The 13,701-nt window shown below is 36.7% G+C and overlaps 1 protein-coding gene across 6 annotated transcripts in view; it reads right to left on the bottom strand.

Annotated features, from left to right (window-relative positions):
• The window catches only part of RB1 (RB transcriptional corepressor 1), a 209,059-nt gene that overhangs the window by 17,356 nt on the left and 178,002 nt on the right, over positions 1-13,701 (bottom strand). For 5 of the 6 annotated variants that reach the window (XM_064270131.1, XM_010592619.3, XM_064270128.1 and 2 more), the window contains 2 exons: positions 3,187-3,305; positions 218-363 (listed from right to left, as the gene is read on the bottom strand). In XM_064270131.1, the coding sequence (XP_064126201.1) occupies positions 218-363; positions 3,187-3,305 (265 nt within the window). The remainder of the gene's footprint in view (positions 1-217; positions 364-3,186; positions 3,306-13,701) is intronic. The other variant, XM_064270129.1, reaches the window with a different exon arrangement.

Genomic DNA, 13,701 nt, shown 5'->3' with positions numbered 1-13,701 from the left:
GTATTAATTCATTTAATTATTTCAAAAACCCAATAAGCATTATTATTAAAAGGCAGATAATGACTATTGTCAGTTCCAATTTACAAATGAGGAAACTGAGGCACAGAGATATTAAATGACTTGTCCAAGGTCACACCTAGTAAGTAAGGAGAGCCATAATTTGAACCCAGTCGGCCTGGTTTCAGGGTCCGGGCTTCGACAGTAATCACCTACTAACCTTTTTTGTAAAAGAGTGAAAGGGAGGTAGATTTCAGCGGCTTCTGAGTCTGGAAGGCTGGGGCTGCTTGTGCCTCTGCACTTGGAGGAGAATTTACACGCGGAGTTGGCCCTTTTTTCTTTGGGGATCTTAGAGGAGAAAGATACCTAGATATATTCGAAGGAAAATTCTTTATTTGAAGATTGCTAAGAATTACACACACATGCACGCACACACACTTATACACATACACCCAAAAACATATTGTTCATTTAATCTGGTACACTGTACCAAATTCCCTAAGCAGGCTATTTAAATACAAACTGTGAAAGATAGCTTAATAGGAATACTAAGCTTGTCACCATCATGTCTAACTTCATTTTGATAAATTGCTTTTCCTGGGAACTATTGCCTTATTGGAAAAAAAAATAGCAGTATATGTACATATGTTCAATTTTAATAATTACAGTGGGACTGAAACCACAAAATGACACCAACGTAGAATAAAAAGTTACTGATACCAAAATAGTGTTACCATATTTCTGATTCTCCTCTAAAAAATTTTTATTGATTATTATGATTCACATATATGATAAAAAGATAAGTTACATACACAGGCATATACACATATACACATGCTCACCTCTTGATTATATAATAAAGAATTCCATGAATTAATACTTCAGATAAGATTATCAAGGCAGATTGACAGCTGTATACTAAACATGTCACGCATAAATCAAAGCGGAGATAATAGTAAATATTCTCTCTCAATTTCTGACAGTTCTACTGCTTCGTCTTGCCTTCTAACAGAATAATCCAAATCTACTTTCTGATTTTGTTTCAATAGCTAAGAAATAATTCTGAACTGTGAACAGGTATGTACCTTATTATGGTCGTTTCTAAGTCGTTTCTACTACACCTACTATATTAATTAGCACACCAGAGAAAGGGAATCCCTATCACACGATTTATAAGTACCAGTGTCTGATCTACTCTCCACCTTGGAGTGTCTCTGCAGTTCACCAACTGGCAGCATTGTACAGAGTGACTTAACCTGAGCAAAAGTTAGGATTCCTTGAGTTCTAGATGCAAATATACAATTATCTAACTGATATCACTCCTTGAATCTCAAACTTAGTAAGGTCAAAACGAAGCTCTAGATTCCTTTCCCCAGTCTTCCTCCGTCTCAGTAAATGGCTCCACATTACATCCAGTTTCTTATGTCAAAAACCTAAAAGCCATTTTTATTTTCTCCTGTTTCCTCATTCCTCACATACAATGCAAAACTAAGTCCTATTAAGTCTACCTCTAAACTACATCTCGAATCTTTCCATTTCTTCTTATCTCTACCGCCACATCTTTGACTAAGTCACCTACGTCTCTCACTTCCACTACTGAAACAGTCTCCCAACTGGTCTCCCCACTTTCTTCCTTGCCCTGTTCCTTTCCTTCCTCAGCCCCGTCTGTTTTCCAAATAGTAGCCAGAGAGTGGCCCTTTAAAAATACAAATCACAGCAAGCTACACCCTGCTTAAAACCTCTCATTGTTTCCCACCACCCTCCTAATATCTGAAGTCTTGACTATGGCCGATGGGATAGCTTCAGTTTGCTTCTCCAACCTCATCTAGTACCACTCCCCTCTTGTACACTATACTCCAGCCACCCTGAGGCTTCTTTTTGTTCTTCAAATCAGTCAAGTTCAATCTGCCCTAGGGCCTTGGCACTTGCTATGTGCTCTGCCTGGAATGCACATTGTGCAGGTTTCTGCCTGGCCAGCATCCACTTGTCCTTGGGGTCTCAGGTCAAAATATCTCAGCAAAAGCTTTCTTAAACATCCTGTCATCCTCTCAGTTTCTCTCCTTCACATTCCTCTGCTTATTTCCTTTGGAACACTTATTATACTCTAAAATCATCTTATTTATAAGTTTACTTGTTCACACTGTCTGTTTCCTCTCTCCAAAATGTAAGCTCTGTGAGAAGGGCCAAGTCCATCATACCTTTAGTCCCAGTGCCTAGAACACTTTCTGGCACTCAACAGAAACTTTTCATTGAATTAAAGAAAATATAAGGCCTGACTTATTTATACAAAAACATTACCTAGCAAACAAATTTATACGTAAAAGCGGAGTCTTCATATTCTACAAATGCTTTGGGTACAGTTAGCATGGAAATGACATCTGCACAAAATGAATGAGATCACAAGACACCGTAATGTCAATTCCTGCACAGAATGAAAGAGAAACATGGGTACACGTCTGTGAAAGGCAGAGTAGCTTCAGTGATTAAGAGCATGGGCTCTGGGGTCAGATTGCTTGAGTTTGATTTCTGTTGACTTAGACAAGTTACTTTATTTCTCTAATTCCCATTTTACAAGCAACCAAGGTTGACAGCAGTACTTATTACCTTACAGGGCTGTTATGAAGACTAAGTGAAAAAAATAAATCTGGAGAACTTGGCAACTGCCCAGCACAAAGCCCATCCTCTATAAACGTTAGCTCTTGCTGCTTCTTCCTCTTCCATCATCATCATCATGCACTCATCAACCGTTTTAGTCTAGTCCCTACAACTAGCCTGTCTTCACTCCAATTGGACTCATCTGTACGCTCTGAAAAAATGTTCCTGCTTTCCTCGCTCTTATGCTTTTGGGTTCATTCCACTTCTGACTCCTGGAACACTCTGCTGTCTCCTTCCCTGCCTCCAGTCTCCATGTTGAAATCTGATTCAGCTTTAAAGGCCTATCTAAATTCCCATTTCTGGCATGAAAACTGACCTCATTACCCCAAACCTGAATGATTTCAGTAGCATTCTGCACCACTTTACATAACCTTTATTTAGTTTATGTATGTTATCTTCTGCTTTTTGAAAGCAGGACCAGTATTTTACTCAAAATTACATTCCTCACAGCTTCCACACATGTTGCTTGCATTACACTGATGCTCCAAATCTCTTTGCAGATCGAATGGATGATACGACATACGCCCCACTTACATATCTGCCGCAGTGTGGTTATTCTGGAGGGGAAGGTTGAGGGCACAAGCAGGTTCAAGATGATCAGCTGGTCCTTCTCGGTCCCTTGATTGTTTAATAAGATCAAATAAAGGTGAATCCTAAATGAAACGAGATGATATCATAACAACATTAATAAGTATGATTCTCTCATGTACATATGAAAATCATGGTGAGGACTATTAATTTCAGTCGCAATTGACAGTGGAAATTTATAGTCAGAATAAGATCCTTTTCTCTACTTGGAAAATACTGATTGCCAATTTTTGTACTACCCACAAACAAGACTGGGACAGTGTATAACCTTAAATGCTTGTATTAGAAAAGAAGTTAGAAAAAAAGACACATACAAGACCCAAAGAAGGAAGAAATAAAAAGAAAAGGAAATGAAGATATGAGCAGAACTTAATGAAAGTGAAAACAAAGATAAAATACACAGTTTGATCAATAAAGCTAAAAGTTGGTTTTCTGAAAAGTTAAACACACCTCTAGCCAAACTGATCAAGAAACAGAAAAGCACAAATAAACACTATTAGGAATGAAAAGTGAAACTTAATCACAAAGGTTAGTAATAGGAGACTTAGAATTTTATGTAAATAGGAAAACTTAGACCAAGTGGAAAAATCCCACAAAAATATATAAATTACCAAAACTCAAGCAAAAAGAAATAAAACTACCTGAATAGTCCTATTAAAGAACTTAAATCAGTAACTAAAAGTCTCTCCACAAAGAAAACACCAAGCCCATCTCGTTTTACCAGTGAATCCTAGCAAACATTAAACAGACAGATAAATTTTGCTCAAACTTTTCCTGGAATTAAAAAAGTAGGAACATTCCTTATCTCATCTCATGAGGCTAGTACGATGCTGATATAAAAACTTGTCAAGAACATTACAAAAAGGAGAATTACAGGCCATTCTCTCTCAAGAATAGAAATATAAAAAGCCTAAATAGAAATATTAGCAACACAGATCAACAGTTTTTAAAAAGAGAATACATCATTGAGTTTATCCAGAAATGCAAGATTAGTTTAATATTAGATAATTTAGAATGCAATTCACCTCATTACCAAATCAAAGGTGAAAAATATTATTAAGAAATCAATCAAGAAAAAGCTTTCATTAAAAAAACCTATTCTAATTATTTAAAAAAGAAAACTCTTAGTAAACCAGAAACAGAAGGGTACTTCTTAATTTGATAGATGGTGTCTACAAACAAAAAAAACTCATAGCTAACTGTGTTTGTCATTGTGAAATATTAAAAATTTAGATATTAAAAATCAGATACAGGGAAAGATGCCCATTATCATGCATTCTATTCAGCATTGTACTGAAAGTTTCAATCAGCTGAATATGACATGGAAAAGAAAGAAAAGACCAAAGGTTCGGAAGGGAAGAAACAACAAAAATATCATTATTCACAGGTAATTTGACTGCCAATCCGAAAATTCAATTAATTTCTACAGAGAAATTAATTGAATAAGAGAGATCGGCAAGGCTGCTGATATGAGATCAATATGAAAAAATGAATCACATTTCTATTTTTCAAGCAAAAAGTTTAAAAATATAATTAAATAAATGCCATTGACAAAAAAGTAGGAGCAGCAGTTAGAATCATTAAAAGCATTAGTTCAAAAACTTAATTTTCTGGAGGTGACTGATTTCTACAAAGCAAGTATATACAATGGCATTCATACATATTCTAGTCTTTTAGTGCCTAAACTAAAAAATTCAGGAAAACAGATTGCTGGGAAAGGGCACAACAGTACGTAAAAATGCAAAACCCTGTAAACTATAAGTAGATTTAAAACAAATAGGAATTCAATAAAGATTGTTGGAAAAATTAACTAGTAATTGGAAAAAAGTTCATTACAACTGTCACAATATACACAAAATAAATTATTTATATGTAAAAAACAAAACAGAAAAAGAATTAGAAGTAAATACAAGGCAGTATGTTTATAATCTTGTGATAAGGAAGGAATTTGTAGGTTTGATGAAAACCCAGAAGTCATAAAGAAAAAGATGAGCGTATCTGACTACATAAAAATTAAAAACTTCCATATGACTAAAACCACAATAAACTAAGCTAAACTATGTCTTTAAAAGATAAATAATAGTGGTTTTGGATGGCAAGTTCAATACATATATTAATTCCTTCTCTGTCTTAAAACCCTCCTAAGATGTGGTAAACAGATCCATCTCAGAAGGCACAAACTTATAAGAGAATGGGAGGGGGGATGTCAGAATCAAAATTTTGAAAGGTGGAAAGGGGTAGTGAGTCAGCAGATGAGCAAAAGCTGAATGGAAAGCTAGCAGTGAGGAAAGCCAACAGGCAAACCAGATGAAATCTTAACCATCCAAAAAGGTCAGGGAGTGGTGATACATGGTGGCACCTCTGACAGTGGGGTAAAAGCAGAGCTTAGATTGGTTGAAAGACCACTTAAGAATGAATGAGACTTCCAGATATGCCCCTCCTTTCCCCTGCTCTTTACTAATGGGAAAACTGAAGGTTTATTCTTTGGAGAGAGTAAACAGCATTGTCTGGACTACCATACTGAAAATAACAGCATTAAGAGAAAGTTTATGTAATGAATATCGAGTACTTCAGACTGCTTCCTGTCTCTATATCCCAGAATATTTGCTGCCATGATCGTATCCTCCAGGCATGAAACCAGAAGAGTTATATCTGAGTAGTCTGAGAAGTCTAAGAGAAAAGACCTAAAGATATTAAATGGGGTCTCCTAAGGAATCACACTACCAAATCATAAAAGTTTGATGAACTCCATCCAGGTACACAGAGCCTCTAACTAATTTTTAATGACTTACTCATATATGAGTGATAATCAAATATTTCAGCAATGTCTAATATAAAAGGCAGTAGCCAAAACTAAACAAACAAAAAAGCAACTTGGAAGACAAGAGAAACTATGCAGGGAGAAATAATCTAAAAGACAGAAAAAGAACAGCTATAATTAATATTCTTCAATTATACGAGATCAAAAGGGTGTTATCTACCCAAAAGCAAAGATGAGAAGGCAGGAAGGGATAGAAAATCAGGATCGGAGAAAATGGGGAAACCAGGGTGGAAATGAGAGTGCTGACATATTGTGGGTAAAGAAACCAAGGTCATGAAAAAAAAGAGTACATATCTTAGTTATCTAGTGCTGCTGTAACAGAAATGCCACAAGTGGATGGCTTTAACAAACGGAAGTTTATTCTCTCACAGTCTAGTAGGCTACAAGTCCAAATTCAGGGTGTTAGCTCTATCTAGGGCAAGGCTTTCTCTGTTGGCTCTAGAGGAAGGTTCTTGTCATCAGTCTTCCCCTGGACTAGGAGCTTCTCCGAACAGAAACCCGGGGTCCAAGGGATGTGCTCTGCTCCCAGCGCTGCTTTCTTGGTGATATGAGGTCCCCACTCTCTGCTTACTTCCCTTGCCTTTTATCTCTTGTAAGATGAAAGGGGGTGCAGGCCACACTCCAACAAAACTCCCTTTCCATTGGATCAGGGATGTGATCTTAGTAAGGATGTTACAAGCCTCTTTAACATAGAATTACAATTACAAAATGGAAGACAACTACACAATACTGGAAATCATGGCCTAACCACATCAACACATATTTCTGGGGGACACAATTCAACCACGAGAATATTAAAAAAACAAAAAAAAACCCCTAAGAGGGATGAGGTTGTATTTATGAAACAAGAACAGAATGCTCTAGAAAAAAAGGAGCATTCACACAATACACAACAAAGATATCTTAGAAATTAAATTGAAAGCAAAAATAATAGGCACTCAATGGAAGAGTTAAAAATTGAAGTTAAGGAAATTTCCCTGAGAGCAAAACAAAAATGACAGAGATGGAAAATAGGCAAGAAAAGACAATTGAAATTATATATTTATTTGTTTACTTGTTTATTAACTGTCTCATTTGCTAGAATGTACGATGCAGGAAGGCATAGGCTTTATTTGTCTTGTTCACAACTATACCCCCATGTCTAACACTGCCTGGCACACAGTAGGAGCTCAATAAACATTTGTTGATTGAATAAAGTGAGTAGGTTAAAGGGCTCAAAGTTCTTTGATGCTAATTCTGTCTTAAAGTAAGGATAAGATTAAAAATAAAGTTTCTTAGTTATATATGCCCTAAGTCCTTTAAAAACAGAATATGTTTTATCTACTCCTTTCCCCCATGGTTTTTTCTTCAAATATTAGTCAAACATAACACCTGTACCTTAGCTATAAGGAAAGTATACACTGTTTCAGAATGTCTGTTATTTAGAAGTTTTTTTTTGTTTAATAGTGAAGTGCAGTGGAGTATTTAGGCAATCTGGAGTAAAACTAAAAATTATTTTTATCTGTGAAACATTATCCACTAAGCATCAAACATTTACAGAATACCTACTATGTACTAGGCAACGGAGCGAGTGGTGAGCAAACAGATACAGCTCCTACCTACACGTGCTTAGAATCTAGCAGGAAGATGCAGACAATAAACAAGCAAGGAAATCATTCATAAAAGTGCTATGAAAGAAAAGAGTTCTCTCATGAAGAAAAAAGAGGAGACCCAAGAAGGAAACTTATCTAAGACGGTAACATGGATGCTGAGACCTGACATATGAGACAGAGGCTGTGCTTTGAAGGAGTAGGGGACAGAGGTTTCCCCAAAAAGGGAAGAGCATGTGCTAAGAAACTGGCATTCTTGTAGGAAATGGAAAAAGCCAGTGGAACTGAAGCAAAGTGGATGTGCTGCAGTGGGGAGGTTGCTACAGAAAAGGCTAGATAAGGTAGGTAAATACGGGTCAGATTGTGTAGCATCTTAAAGATCATGCTAAAAAGCTTGGATATTTATTCTAAGAGAAATGGGAAACCTATAACAAAACAGAATATATCTTAAGATAAAGATTTTTCTTGTCATAAATCTCTAATATAGAGATAACTTGTTCAATTGTGTTTTGCTCCCTAGCACCTAGCAGAGAATTAGGGTTTTAGAATGTTTGCTGAATAACCGACCTGCTGTGTTGCTTTCAGCGAAGTATTCTGATAGGGCTCACCATTACCTATAAAAAATACTGCCTTAAAAAAGAACCAAACCCGCTGCCATCGAGTTGATTCCAACTCATAGCAACCCTAGAGCACAGGACGGAACTGCCCCAAAGGGTTTCCAAGGAGCGCCTGGTGGATTCGAACTGCTGACCTTTTGGTTAGCAGCTGTAGCTCTTGCCTTAGCTCTGTTATAAATGATACAATTTACTATCAATTTCCAACTCCCTTAGCCCCAATATGGCTGAAGAATATGCCATGCAGGTACAGTGACAGCAGTTACACACACAAACCACCTGAAAATGGCTTTCAAAATATATTTCCTAAATTGTTATCTTTGTCAAAATTTTCAAAATAAGGAGAAGTATATCAATTTATTAGGTCTTATTAAAAATATTTTTATTTTCTTTATTTCCAACTAAGTTACTTTGTGTTAGTGGCTTTTTTTTTTTTTTAATATTTTTTAAAAACCTAACTCACAAATAATGTATTTTGCATTTGTTCTGGTAATTTTTTTTTTTTTTTCATTGTGGTAAGTATATCTTTAACCAAACATTTGCTGTTTCAACATTTTTCGTATGTACAAAGTTCTGGTAATTTTTAAGTATTGTTTTAAAAAAGGAATTCCTAACACAAAATTAGCCAAGATTTCTAAAACTGAGTCAGGGTTTACTTGATAATGTTTGACATAGTTGCTCTGGAGGCAGCTCAAAGGGAGATAACAAAATTCATGTAATTAAACCAAAAGAGTCATTTATCCGAATGAAGTATTATAGGGAGTCCACTCCCATCAGTACTGTCTTCAACCACCCCACAAGTGAGTCCACTGAGGTTCTTCCTCCTTTCTAATAACAACAACAACAAAAAAAGATAAAACCTTGTTCAGCAGTCATTAATTGGAGAATTTACAATAGGTACTGTGGGAAAGTTACTCCTCCTAATCCAAAGAAAATATCTTATTCTAACTGAAAGGATGAGGTAAAAAACACTAAGTAAGACAGAAATACCTACAATAATATTTGTGAAATGAATAAAAATCCATACTGTAGGAGGAAAGAGTACTATAAAGGGAACTAATCCAGTGTGAGAAACAGACATTAAAGGAAGAATAGGATATGAAAGTTCTTGAAAGGAAGCCAGTATGTCTGAAGATGATGAAAGTCAAGGATGTTTTTACACATTTGAGAGGGTTATGACAGGACAGAAAAGCACGAGAAGGGTAGATTAGAGTTCAAAGGTCAGGAAAAAACACACTTGCCCTGCTGAAGTGAGGGAGAATCAAATTATCTATTAATAATGCTGACGGCTAAGATTTGTAAAGAAGTAAAAAAAAAACATATCCTATGATTAATGACCACGCTTAAGATCATGTTCCTCAAATAATTCCTGCCTCTTATCCAGGGCCTCTACTTAAAGGTTAAGAAGCAGGAATTATTTGAGGAAAATCAAAACAGTCACTACATTTTCATTATGGGAATCTAACACTCTTTTCAAAACCAAAAAAAAAAAAAAACAAACCCAAACTACTGCTGTCAATTCTGACTCACAGCAACCCTACAGGGCAGAGTAGAACTGCCCCATAGGGTTTCTATGGCTGTAAACCACGTAAACAGAAGCAGACTGCCACATCTTCCTCCCATGGAACGGCTAGAGGGTTTGAACCGTCAAATTTTATGGTTAGCAGATGAGCACTTTCACCACTGCATCACCAGGGCTCCCACTAGTATCTTTTACCCATATACCCTTTACTCATATATGATATTCTGTGACAGTAAATATTGTAGCAAATTTAACCTATTCATAGTGCCAAAGTTTTGTCAAAAATTGTTTAATAACTGAACATTATATGGTTTTCAAAAAAATAAGACAAACTTAGAAACTTAAGCCAACATTGTTCAAAGATTTTATTGGTTGTGGGGCTTTGTTGTGTCTACTTTTAAGTGGACCTACACAGAGTTCCCAGAATTTCATAATCCTTAATGTTTCCAGCTCTGAATCTAAAGTAGATCTGAGTAAGCAGTAATAGGCTTATTGTGTGGGGTTAGGTTCCTTGCAATTGTTTTTTGTTAATATGCATATATTAACATTTCTATACTTGTTCTGGCTTCGGAAACCCCTTGACCATTCCTTCCCTTGAAGTCTTAAAATCAAGGTTGGCTAAATACGGTGCAGTGCAATGGCTGTCTCTTATATATGGCCTTTCTGGCCTTCAGTTTATCATTCTGTCAAAAATAAATGGTTGCGCCGCAGCCTGCCCTGTGCTTGATCTATTTTACACACCTTGCAGGGGTTGGTCAGTCTACCATGCAAACAGGATGGGTAAAACCATCGAACAGGATTAAGCAACCTTTCAGGAATTGGTCAATTACTATGTAAATTAAGTGCCTGTGGCCCACCAAGGGGATTGCTCAGTTAGTGGTCCTGGTGGAAGTACCATGCCTTGAAATTGACAAGAAGTGGGTTTTCATAAGGGCTAATCTCACAGATGTTAAGGGGGACCTCATTACTATCAATGAGGTCCGTGTGTCCTTTGGACTCAGGGTCCCTGTGCTGAGAACCTCCTAGACACAGGATAGAGAGAGCTGTAACACTGGAAATGGTGTGAGATGGTGAGAAACAGTGATAACCACAGCAGAGCCTGGCAGCAGAAAAATGGCAGCCGCAGTATGAGGGTGGCAAGAACCAGGAGACTGGCGCAAGGCAGCTGCAGTGGGTTTGCCGACCAATGTGGGGAGAGAGAGTTGAGTGCCTTCAGCAGGTGCCTCTGGGTACTTGTTGGCAGAGCCAAAAGAGGCGTAACACTTGCCCAAGCAGGGCAGAGGCCCAGTGGTGGGCATGGCCAAGAGAAGGCCCAGCAGCAGGCAACCGAGAGAAGGCCCAGTGGCAGGCACATCCACTGTCTTGGTTGGAAGCTGTAGTGATCTTGTCTCCTGAGTTGTATCTTGTTACTTCCAAGTTGGTCCTGATCCCAAGTTGTAGCCTGTTACTTCCCTAGTAAACCACATAATCTTGAGTGTGGTCTGTGAGTTCTGCGTGGCCATTGCAACAAATTATGGATCTCAGCAGAGAAGTAGAGAGTTGAAGGTGGGGAAGGGGAGACGGCTGGTGTCAGAAATGGTGAAAAATTTTGTGAGTAGAGGTATGTCTGACCTCCACCTTATAAGAATCAGCTTTGGGTTGATCCTCATTCTCATCCCTCCTCCTGAAGTTAGACGAGGTCTGACACTAACAGATTACATACAGGTAAAATAGTGATTTAGCATGAAAAGGTAACATTAAAACTTTCCATGCACAATTTCGTTTCAGCACATCAGTATAAACCTGACAGGCTAATTCTTGTACTTAATTTAAATGAAAAGTCTACAAAGAGACTATAATAAATTTGATCATTAACCTTTTATAACAAAATCTATGTATTCAAATGACTAATTTCAAGCCTAGACTATCAGTGGCATAGGTCATGCTTAGGGCATCTGTTAAGATTCCTTTTTCTTATTTCTTAAAATAGGTAGGGTATTCCTTTCTTAGCAATACAGACCAAGTTTAAAATCATAGGAAATGTATAACTGCTTTCTTTGATAATGATCAGATGAGCTTGCTTTTTAAAGCCCTTTTATTTTTATATTTAATATGAATATATTAAATTTAAAAAGAATGAAAAGTTAAGCAAGTCTGAAAATGCCTTCCCCCCCCCCTTTGGAAACAAAGAAAAAACCCTGTACCTATGAATTCAATTTTATTTTTAAATGATGTTTCTTATTAGTTAAAATAAACTATGGAATTAATATTGAGTCTGGTCTTTGATCATAATTTTTTTGACACAGTGGAGAAAAGCAAAATGGATCAGTTTAACCCAGTCTTTATGTGTACATATAAAGTAAAAATACTAATTTTGACCAAAAAATTAAGCTTTAGGTCACAATCCCATCAAGCTAGGCATATGAATAATAGCAAACATTTGAACATGACTTAAAAATACACATTAGCTATATGTCCATAGCAAATGACAATAAACAGGGCCCACTGAAACAAAACTGTACATCAAGATGTCTTCATCATCCCCTCCTTGCCTAAGAGAACACAGTTCAAGTTGTCTCCCAAATCCTAACCACTGCTGTCTCAGGACTCCAAGAAAAAGTTAATATTTTCTAAAATATCTCACTTTAGTTTTCAATTATATTTTATAAGGTAAATTCCTACTTTCTGACATAGTCTGTAATTTAGTTGGGGGGCAGCACATATCAGAGTCCCTAAAGGAAGCCTTATTAAATAAACATGCCGGGTCTCCCCTGGTATGTTCAGGAAGGGAGAGCATCTTCTCAGCCGATCCTAACCCAGTCCTACCATCCTATCTCCCTTCCACTCTAACCCTGCCACCTCTCCCCAATATCTCTCTCCTCTGCCACCCTTAAAAACCGATACCTTTATTTTTCTAATTCTGATATAAATTTCTGAAAAGTGAATCATTAGGATCTATCCTTTTTAAAATAGCAATATTGCTGTAACAACTCCATTTCTTGCCTTCTTACATTTCAAGAGGCTTCCTTTCAGGCTTTTCCCCAAAATTCTATTTTCTAGAGTACTAATAACCCGGGCAAGTTTGAGGTTTGCCAGATGTAAAAAGTACAGTATTGCAAAACTCAGAAAGTTTCTAAATCATAACATAGTTAATTAATCCTTGGCAGAAGACTTTTGGTTCTCATTTTCCCAGCATTTGCACTAAAGTGATGATAGAATAAGAAGGCAGAATATTAGAAACATTTCATTACTTTAGTTTATGAGGACTAATTCTTAACTTTACCTCAGAGCCACTAGGCCAAAATTTGGTGTTGGCTAGTGAGGGTACTATAGTATAAGGGAGAGAATAGCCCCCTAAGCTTCCTTTTTTCACACTTGATTAAAATAACTATGATGATGATGATTGAAAGTCATTACCACATACTTCATAATCTGATTTTATTTTCTTCACTACTAAAATTCTTTCTTCATGATTTTCTCAATTTAATTTACTAACCCAGAACCCTTACTAGTTAATGCTTTTTGAGCATCTACTGTGTGCCAGGTTCTATGCTAAATATTTTACATATATTATTTCATTTCATTCTCATAACAACTTTATAAAATACATATTATTATCTCCATTTTAGAGATAAAGAAACTAAGACACAGAAGTTAAGAAATTTGCCTTGTGTTATATGGCTAATAAGAGGTATACATTTAAACCCAAGTCTACCTGTTTCTAGAACTTGTGCTGTTAGGTACCGTCTTATTCACTCAGTGCGGCTACAACAGAAATACCACAAGTGGAAGGCTTTAACAAAGAGAAATTTATTCTATAACAGTCTAGGAGGTTAGAAATCCAAATTCAGAGTGCCTACGGACAGGAAGGATTTCTCTCTCCATTGGCTCTGGGAGAAGGTCCTTGTCATCAATCTTCCCCTGGTCTAGCAGCTT

Source organism: Loxodonta africana, chromosome 17 (assembly GCF_030014295.1).
Source record: "Loxodonta africana isolate mLoxAfr1 chromosome 17, mLoxAfr1.hap2, whole genome shotgun sequence".
NCBI lineage: Eukaryota > Metazoa > Chordata > Mammalia > Proboscidea > Elephantidae > Loxodonta > Loxodonta africana.
Note: the sequence above shows the minus strand (reverse complement) of the source record. Positions and strands in the feature narration are given on the sequence as shown.